Source organism: Wyeomyia smithii, chromosome 3, assembly GCF_029784165.1.
Source record: "Wyeomyia smithii strain HCP4-BCI-WySm-NY-G18 chromosome 3, ASM2978416v1, whole genome shotgun sequence".
In the NCBI taxonomy this organism is placed as follows: domain Eukaryota; kingdom Metazoa; phylum Arthropoda; class Insecta; order Diptera; family Culicidae; genus Wyeomyia; species Wyeomyia smithii.
The window spans coordinates 82,098,298-82,108,805 of record NC_073696.1 but is presented as its reverse complement, the minus strand read 5'-3'; the positions used below and the strand labels follow the sequence as shown (position 1 = coordinate 82,108,805).

At 38.4% G+C, this 10,508-nt stretch overlaps 1 protein-coding gene across 2 annotated transcripts in view; it reads right to left on the bottom strand.

The window, feature by feature from the left end:
• Positions 1–7,615: 7,615 nt before the first annotated feature.
• The window catches only part of LOC129731924 (uncharacterized), a 73,613-nt gene continuing 70,720 nt past the window's right edge, over positions 7,616–10,508 (bottom strand). For both annotated transcript variants that reach the window (XM_055692312.1, XM_055692313.1), the window contains 2 exons: positions 9,803–9,957; positions 7,616–9,511 (listed from right to left, as the gene is read on the bottom strand). In XM_055692312.1, the coding sequence (XP_055548287.1) occupies positions 9,158–9,511; positions 9,803–9,957 (509 nt within the window). In that variant the 3' untranslated portion in view covers positions 7,616–9,157. The remainder of the gene's footprint in view (positions 9,512–9,802; positions 9,958–10,508) is intronic.

Here is a 10,508-nt window from a genome sequence, read left to right as displayed (position 1 = left end):
AAGAGGCAAAGAGCAGGGAGGACGCCCTCATACCAAAGACTGACGGGCTAAGTACTCAAAAGTCTTGAAGAAAATAAGTAGCGAAACCCAACTCAAGGATTTCGTCCGTCGATCTCGCACTGGCGAGATGACTCGAGCTCTGGAAGGATGCGAAAAATAAGGGCGCTTTCTACAAGGTGGTAGACGAGCAGGTCCTAGGCAAAGAGATGCAGGTTCTCACGTCGGAGGTGACTTACTAGCTCAAAAACTTGGACGATATCAACTTGGAGGGGTGCGATGTTGCGCAAGCCCTCAAAATGCGATGTTGCGCAAGCCCTCAAAAAGAAGTGCGGTATGGAGATGGCCACTACGTCAATCCGCCTCCGAAAGGATCCCAGATGGTTACCTTCCGACTTGTGTCGGCGGATGTGAATCTGGTACTGAAGAATGGCAAGCTCTAGGTCGGCTTGATATCTTCTTGGTATACTCCAGCAACCGGATGTTTGCTTCTGATGATGGTGCAGGCCATAGAGCGAAGGATTGCGAAAAGTCCCCAAGTGCATGGTATGTTCCTGAAAACTAGACGCCAAACACTTTATGGTAGGCCCCAAGTGCCCAACCGACAAGCCCGCTGCGAAAACACGCGGTTCAAAAGTTATGAATTTTTGTAAATAAAATACATCGAACATAGCCTTTTTTTATGGTCACCCTATTTCGGAGCTAGTTCCCTTAACAACCCAACGAAAGAATACGGGTTTGATTATTTTCAACATAGAAGCATCCCTGCGATTTTGAGCCCAATTGAAGCACTTTGCGTGACCAACTTCGAAATAGGGTGACCATAAAAAACGACTGTGTTCAATGTATATGATTTTAAAAAAATTCATAACTTTTGAACCAGTTGATCGATTTTCAATTTTTTGGATCAAATTAAAGGTAATTGTTCCTATTTATGAGAAAAAATACCAAAAAATAAATCTGGGTGTTTTTATATGCATAATGTATGATATTATTGAAATTTTTGTCTTGTATTTAAATTGAATTTACTCAAATTTAAAAAATAACATATTTTAAAAAAATTTATAATTGCAAGTATGCCTTTCAAAATGAGACCAAAAGATATTTTTTATGTTTGCCCCAAAAAGAATGGCATACAAATGAAAAACGCATATTTTTTATGAAATATATTAATAACTTTGATTAAAATTGAGATATTTACGATGTCAGCATTGCAAATTGTTTCTCTTAAAAAGCTCTAAAAGTCGTTCAAAGACAGTTTTGGGATGAAACTTGAATTAAAAAAGTTAAAGGGGAAAATGTATTTTTTTTCAATATTAATCGGTTGTTTTCAAAGATAGAGTGAAACTTTTTTTTACAAAGTTACTTAAAATTAGTGGAGCTATAATATTGTAGAACAAAATTTTCTTCTATCTACAAAGATAAAAACCTAAATTAATCCACCTAGCGGTCAGACCCAGCCTTTCTCATTCAAACTTTTATTTGTAAAAATAGATTTACATGAACGCTTCAATCCAATAAATGTATATTCACTCTTAAAAAATATTGATGTTGTAATCTATACATATAAAAATGCAATCCGGTCTGTCTGTCTGTCTTATCCATATAGGCTCGAAAATCACCGAACCGATCGGCGTGAAAATTTGTATGTAGGGGATTTTGGTCTTCAGTAGAGAACCAGGAAGAGGCCGTCGACTCCGTGGTAGGCCTCGCACGCGGTGGATGTGCGCGGTGGAAGAAGATGCACGATCTGCTGGGCCCTGGACCGGCGAACGGTCCGTTAGCCAAAAAAGTAAAGTAAAGTAAGTAAGGGGTTTTTGGTGCCGATAAAGGTTCCCATGATAGTTTGAGACCCCTCCCTTTTCTGGAAGGGAGGGGTCCAATACAAATGAAACATAAATTACTACACAACTCAAGAACAAACCAAGCAAATGAAACCGAATTTGGCATGTGGATTTTCAAGGGGTAACAAATATATCCATAATAGTTGGATGAAACACAAATTTCTGCATATCTCGCGAACTAATCAACTAAATGGAACCATATTTGGCAGGTGAATGTTTTTAGTGGTAACAAATATGTTCCATAATCGACCTCAGGCAACATTTGGGATTGTAAGATGGCAACTTCTGGTTTCTGGAAAACAGCGTGAAATGGATAATTCCCATTAAATATGAGTATATCTGGAACCAGAAAGATGCAGAATATAAAAATTGATCACAGATACACTGCCGGTACCCGGATAACTGTCCCATAACGAAAAACAACATGTTGAGAAAACTGCGATTTAATATTATCCGTGAATATTCGGATTTCCAGGAATTACACCCAGAACCAATGACCATAAAAGTTTCATGGCAGCACTAGTTTATCGTTGAAAACAAATAAACATGGATGGAATTGGTTTTACGTTATACAACTTGAAAAGAAGACAAAATAGGACAAAATATGCGGGTACATTTCAAAAGTACTCGCATATTTTGTCCCATCCCATATAAATTCAACCAGCAACCGGCAGTATCATTAGCAACGTAGATTGTACTACAGAAAAACAACATTAGTCTAGTTAATTAAATGTCATACTTCTTTACTGCCGTGATATGACATTGTGACGTAGATCCAAGTGATCAGTTTTTCAGTACGGCCCAAAAACGAAAGAATTTCTCGTCACTTTTGTATGGAAATGTGTGCCAACGTCACTTTGTTTTTTTGATTTTATGCAACGTACGAATAAGTAACAACGAAAAAGAAGATACCAAAAGATAGGTCTTCGGATAAAGAACAAATTGACATGCAAAACTCATATTCGAGAAAATGGCACTTACGTCACTTTGTCATCTCACGGCAGTATATGCCTAAAATAATCCGATATACACTAATCTAGAGCAAAATTATATGTTTGCAGTTTATACCACTATGCAGTGGGACTGTAATGCGGGTACTTTCAATATGGGACAAGAGCAACTTGGTATTTTTTCCATGTTTTTTCATACAAAAGTATCAATTTTAATTTTTTCCCAGAAAATATGATAACAATTAAGTCAATTCCCGATGATAACTCAAAAGTGACCGAAATCAGTATGGGACAGTTATGCGGGTACCGGCAGTACAGTCCTTTTAGATGGTGACTTCCGGTGTCTGATAAACAGCCGGAAATGACCAAATACCATTCAATATTAATGTTTTCGGAACCAGAATTACGCCCAGATGACAGAAATTGATTTCACAGGCAATTTTAAAGTCCAGAATGACAACTTTCGGCCTCTGAAAAACAGCCCAAGGTGACCAAATACCACCCAATATGAGTATCTCCGGAGCCAGAATGTTGCAAGAAGCTAAAAATTGACCTCAGACACCATTATGAATTGTAGGATGTTAACTTCTGGTTTCTGGAAAACAGCCAAAAATGGCCGATTTCCGTCTAACATGAGTATCTCCTGATCTAAAATGATACACAGCAGCTGTAATCGACCACAGACCCCATTTTGGATTATAGGTTGGCGACTTCCGGTTCCTGGGAAACATCCGAAAATGATCGAATAACACCCAATATGGGTGTTTCTTCAACCAGAATGACGCTCAGAGGCTAGAAATTATTTTAAATACCCTTTTGAAATCCAAGATGGCGACTTCCGGTTTGTGAAAAACAGCCTAAAATAACCAAATACCATCCAATATGAGTATCTCCGGAACCAGAATGATGCAACGAGCTAACAATTGACCTCAGACACTATTTTGAATTGCTAAACGGCAACTTCTAGGTTGAAAATGACCGAATAATACTCAATATGGATATTTCCGTAATCGAGATAATGCATAGAAACCATACATTGACCCTGGACACCATTTTGAATTTAAAGACGACCACTTTAAGTTTTTGGAAAACACCCTAAATAACTAAATACCTCCTAATATGGGTATTTCCGGTGTCAGATTGATGCCATAAAATCTGCTGAAAATGACCGAATACCACCCAATATGAATATATTCAGAATTAAGGCGACGTCCACAAGTCAAAAGTCGAGGATGTTGTCATTTCGATTAAAACCAATCATTTCAAACCAATCATTTCAAACGATTTGGTCGATTCGTCGTGCATTTGCAGTTTTTAAACACTTCGCAAGGAATTATTGAATTTGGAACGTTCAATTAGTACGATACCACATTTAATTTATGTTGATGCTACATATATCGATCAAAGCAGGTATAGTTTTAAATAGTCTTTGAATTTCTTGTCTTTCCATAACTTTTGAGCCACATATCAGATTGCTATGAAGTTTGTTATTTGTGAGTTTGAGACAGTTCGTATGACACTAGTCATGTTCAAATATGTCATATAATATTTGAGATAATAGACTTTCGTGGTTTTACCAATTTTGTTCAAATCGGTTGTGTAGTTTTTGAGATACTGATGTTTCATGATTTTTACATTTTGATACATAACCCCTAAACTAAAAATCCGATTACAATGAAACTCAATAGGGTCTTATGGGACAACAAGACCTTTCATTTGCAATTAATTTCATGAAAATCGGACCAGCCATCTCTGAGAAAAGTGAGTGAGAATAAAAATCTGCACATACACACACACACACACACACACACATACACACACACACACACATACAGAAAATGCTCAGCTCGTCGAGCTGAGTCGAGTGATATATGCCATTCGGCCCTTTGGAGCACTTTTATACTTTCGGTTTTGCAAGTGATTGCTATACCTTTCTAGGAGAAAGGCGAAAAGATACTTGATTGCATCGAAAATGTTGGTCACCCTAATTTTGGATAATTTTTCAATAAGCGCTTTAGCATATGTAACAACTGTGTAGAAGAAAGTTTTTCTCTAAAATGTTGCTATAGAGCTCTAGACCCGAATTTCCCCCTGAATTTGGTTTCTGGACCATTGTGCACTGGTCTATTGAAAGGTTCACCTAGATTTTCGACCTATTATCCTTGGAGCTAACGGGCCTAACACCGTTGGTAGTGTCGGGCGACTTCAACCCTTGAGCTGTTGAGTGGGGAAGTCGCTCTACTAACCAGAGGGGTCAGATCCTGTTGGAAGCATTGGCAAAGCTCAACATAGATCTGGCCAACGTTGGGACCAAATGCACATACAGCAGAAATGATGCGGAGTCGATCATCGATTTAACGTTCTCCAGCCCAGGACCCAGGAGGAAGTCCCCGGTTTACTTGTGGACTGACGCGATAGTGAACATTCGCAGTGCGTGACTCTGTGCAAGACGCAGCGTGCGCGAACAGAGAATTGAGCGGAGGATTGGTTCTGCAGAGCGATCACCAGCGATGCTGGAGTGTATCGTCGAGAAACTCTTTCTACGCCACGAGCCCAGTCCTTGGCTTCCCTCAGTCGAGTCTCACGTCCGACGTTCCAGTATCTCAAACACAGACCAGGGATGGTCGGCCAATCTACCGAACACCCATCCCTTGAGCCAGTCTTCAGGTAAATTTCAAATTTTATCAAGGTATACGGAAATTCGAACCAAATTAGATATATTGACAGCATAAACTAAAATTTGCCTAAAAGTCATATGGGATTCTTATGCTTCTATGGGTAGTAAAGAGGGTGCATCAAGCACAAAAGCCCCTTCCCGACGTAATACCCGGGATGGTTAAAGCTGGAGACTGGAGGGGTTTTATTGGGTCCGGAACAGGTCCAGTAGGTGCCTGGAGTTACTACCCTAGCATCACTCTCCTAGTTGCATCCCCACTCCCTGAGTTCTCGTCCCAAGTGTCTGTTTGCAGATTTCCCCGCCACCTTTAAAAAAACTTGTTTGTGAAAAGGTTGTCCTCTAGGTCCCTGCACGTGTCGGCTTGTGGCACGTAGCGTTTGCGTGAGCTGTCTTGCTTCTTGTATAACTTTCGTGTGTGATTTGCACGGTACTGTTTCTTAATCCCTTCGCGATCTCGATCTTCCTGCTGACGCTTTTTCTTACAAACGACCGAGTTTTGCCTGTTCCGTGGCGTGGGTAGCGCTCCACGTTCGCTCTCGTTCCGTGTTGCAGCATTCTCGCTCGTGCTGCATGTAGTTAAGGAACCGACCCTTAATTGTCAACTTACACATCCTCGCACCGACCGTCTGTCAGCCGATCACGCGTTGGCGCTTCATGTGAAGCCGGAACCCAGCTTGTGGACGGACTCAAAGCAAAGCCTTGGGTGCTACATTCCGTTTTGGAACTCGACATTCTGCTTATTATACACAGACTTCGCAGCCAACTGTTTGGCGTATAGGACAGTTGCGGGGCTAGCGCTACGATCCTACTGAACGTACCTCAAGACCAACTGGGGTGGACTGACAGCTCTGGTAAAAGGTCAGTATGGTTTATACAGGGTGAGAAACTAACACAAACTTCAATGGAAAAACATGTACCACTTTTTTTCTATGGCAAAAATAATGACAACCAGAAAGCGTTGAGAGCAAAAGTGGTACATGTCCATTCTGAGCATGAAGGATGCATTTTATTTCGTTAATCTTAGGACATAGAACATTCATGTCTTCGGCAGCGTTGTTCAAGTGATTAAGTACTATAGGATGATGATCTGTTTGTTGAAGAATTCTGTCACTTCGTGGCGCTAGTGTATATGTATTTCATAACAGAAGAAATTTTACATAATCTAGATCGACTGGGGACAATTCAAAGGAAAACACCCTGCTATCTTTAGGATTGTTATTTGGCCGATTATAACTACACGATGGACCAAGGTTCAACTTTTGGTAGACTACCGGTTGCCCTCCGGATCCAGAAATACCATAGAAGAGTAAAACTGAAAATTGTTTTGGCTAGAACTCTGGTATCAGTTATCAAATCTCAGCTTTTCTTTGATATTATGGTATACTATTGCGTTCTGCATCAATTTATACAAAAAACTGAAAAAGTGATCTAATGGCACATGTACCACTTTTGCTCTCAACGACTTATTTGTCAAGACCAGCAAAGCGCTCGACTGGAATTGTGTTATTTAGCTGCTCACGGATTTCTGTTTTTTTTATATATATCAGCTAAAACAGTGTAATTTTCTGAGCAAAACGCGATTTTTTAAAATTTCATATCATTTTTACACTACACTTTTATTTCACTTCACTGTTTAATTCTATCCCTTTTCACCTTCATATCATTTGCCTTCGATTTTTAAATGAAGAATGAAACTCGCTCCAAATCGCTACAATGCAATGACAATTGGTATACAGGCGAACTGTCATTGTAGCGATTTCGAGCATATTTCAAACAATTTTAATTCGTGATTTAAAAATTGAAGGACGACAGAAAATTTTTGAAAATCACGTTTTGCTTAGAAAATGCAGCTCTTTTAGATGATATAAAAAACTGATATAGCTAATCAACCCAAATGTATTTATAAATTATTCACTGGGGTTAGCTATTAGATGAGCTTCAATTTCAGTTATGTGTCCTATAAGTCATCTAAAATGACTGGCAACAGATCAATTGTGTAGTTGACGCGTAATGAGAATCTGTTATTCAACTATTTCTTAAACAAATTGGAGGCGTATCATATTTTTCATTAGGAAAGATAGTAAAAAAGGCATTTTTCTCTGTGAATTTCTTTTCGTTCTAAGCAGGTTCGATAAACGGGAACAGCATATATTCCACATTCATGTATTCACAATACAGCAGTTTGACTCCACTCAAGCATCATTGCATACCACTCCTCCCCATCTGGGAACGGATTGTCAGATTCATTCCTTTTCCACGGTGTATATGTTAATTTGCGTGTTTCGATAGTTGAAAAGATCGTTTGCAGGTTACAGTATAAATTAGAACACTATGATTATATCTGACTTTTTTTTTCATTGTCGTTATTGAACTCTTCGAATTGTGTTTTCTTTTGTTTCTACTTTATTAAGCAGGCCTGTCTGTCTCTACAAGTGGCTCAATTGCTGGTAGTGTTACAGTTCATAGTCGTAATTCTATCATTTGAAAGTATGAGCAAATATTTAGCGAATGTTGAAATAGATACGAATAGCACGGGTATCAACTCGACAAATTACCTAATTTTGATAACGAATAATCGAAAATGCAGATAAAACGAATAGAAGAGCTTACTTTTTTTGTACTAATGTTCGCGATCGATGATCAAAAGGCACTCATATTTATATGATGTCAAATAAAAAAATCTATCGTTTGATGACACTTGAGAAAGCTGTCAGAGAAAGAGTGGAATGTTGAAACTTCGACAACACTGATGGGTATGGTTTGTTGTACATATTTAACTTACTATCGTAAATGTCGAGTCGATGTTGAAACAAATTTTTGCATAGTGCATTTTTGACTGATCAATGCTTGAATAGCGTACGGAAATTTAGATAGATAGAAAACATAGTTGGACTAACAATAATAGAAGGCATAAAATTAAAAGGTATAAATGTAATAAAAATGATTATTCCACTAGTTTAAGCTTAATATGTCGATTATAGATGCTGAAATGAAGTAGGACTTGAGTTTTAGCTACATTTAGTCAAAAACCGAATATTTAGTGGAGTTCCAACGGAAATCTTATAATTTATTACGGATGAATCTTATAAAAATAAGTGAATTCAGCTTTTTATTCATTTGCAGCCTAAGAAACAGGATTTAATGAATCGTTTTCACTACGTGCAGCACTGGCTTTCTAGCCAAAGAAATAAACAGAGCTATTGGTCTAGATCAACCGGCTGTTTTGCAGCAACGCATGCTAAATTCACACTTTAGGAGTTATTTGTTTAGTATGTTATGCTTACAATTAAATAAATAATTTACCTCCTCACGTTTTTATTCCGGTTTATATGAACTAATAATAAGTATATTCAACATATAAAAAGTTTGTCATTTCTCATAAAATCACAATGGATGTATTTTAGTTACGATTGATTACAATTTCTACTCCTTCTCGCTTTTGCATGCTTCATGACGGGTCCAGATTTGTCAAGATTAAATCCACACTTAAAATGTAGGTTTCTGAGTCGTCCTCAATAAATCAGTCCAAATATAATTATCTAGATGTCAGCGTTCTACGTGTTGGTGTGTTCTGTTTAGCGATACAAAAGAATGACAAAACATGCTTTACACATTTACGTAACTTCCGGGCAATGGACCACTCCTACGGTACCAGTCGTTTAGGATATTCGTTGCTGACTGCAGCGAGATCAACTCGCATCCACCACAGCGGCACCGTTAGTCGTTTCAGACGCACTAATCACTACACTACTGGTGGTACTGCCATTGCTACTACCTGCACCGGGAACAAATATTTCAATGTTCTGCTGGCCACTGGCCAGTTTCTGCTTCCGCTTCATTTCCATCAGCTGTTTCCGCTGGATTTCACGCTTAGCTGCGGCTGCCTTCTTTGCCTCCGTTGCTGCCGCTTTTGTACTACTAGAGCCGTTCGTGAGATTATCTGCCGTTCCGTTCGATGCTGCTGCGGTGGCGGGTGCTTTGAAGGGTCGCTTTACAAGTTTCGTACTGCGAGCCTGCGGGACTGGGCTTTTAGGTAACGGTTTCTGGGAAGAAAAAGATAAGAAAGTTAGTCTGGCTGTAACATATAACGATGTCGATTCTAACACTGGTTCAATATATCGATGTAATAAGAAATAAGGATATTTTCCAAGTTCACTTTCCCCCACCTATCCGAAATTAGTACAAAATTCATACCGAGTGCTGAAATTATTATTCATCATGGAAAATATGTTAGCGGTTGAGCAGAAAAAATATCCTTTCTTATCTCTAACTAGTTCGAATTATCCACGATTTCTTAACATAACACGTAAACGTAAAACCGAAAAAACACTCACCTTCCAGCCATTTTTCCGAAAAGTATCAATCTCTCGGAAAGAATCATCCACGTTGTCAACCTGCAGCAATAGCATGTCCCAAAAACCTCGCAGATCTTCGCACGTTGTCTGGAACTTCTCGTTCGGCGACTGATTTAAGTTTTTATAACATAAACCTGTAAGATAAATAAAACATCAAAGATAAAAAGGATATTTTTAAATATTAGTATCAATACTTCTTGAACCGTTACGCGGTTTGTAACATGAATCGTGAAAAAAATATTTTTTATGCCCTACTCAAGTTGTGTTATTTATATCTTAATATTTTCAGTCATTTCAGTTGAGTATCAACTAAAAATATTTGAATCTCTATCTAATTTCAGGGCGAGTTAAACTTTCTATTGAATCTTTGTTCAAACGATGTTTGATATATAAAATTTCATATTAGATTCATTAGAATTAGAATTTACTTAAAGAACTGGAATACTTTCACTTGACATCAAAAAAAATTCGATTGTTGTGACTCCGGTCAGGTTTGGTGAACTGATCGACTCCGGTCAGGTTTGGTGAACTGATAAGGCAGTTTATTTTTGCTAGAGCTGATCAATGAGAATAACTAATTTCAACGGTCTGGACTGGACACGTGATTAACACACGCCGAAAAATATTTACTTTCTCTATTACACATCTGTCAAGCTGAGCTAATCAAAACGCAAGATACCCAAAT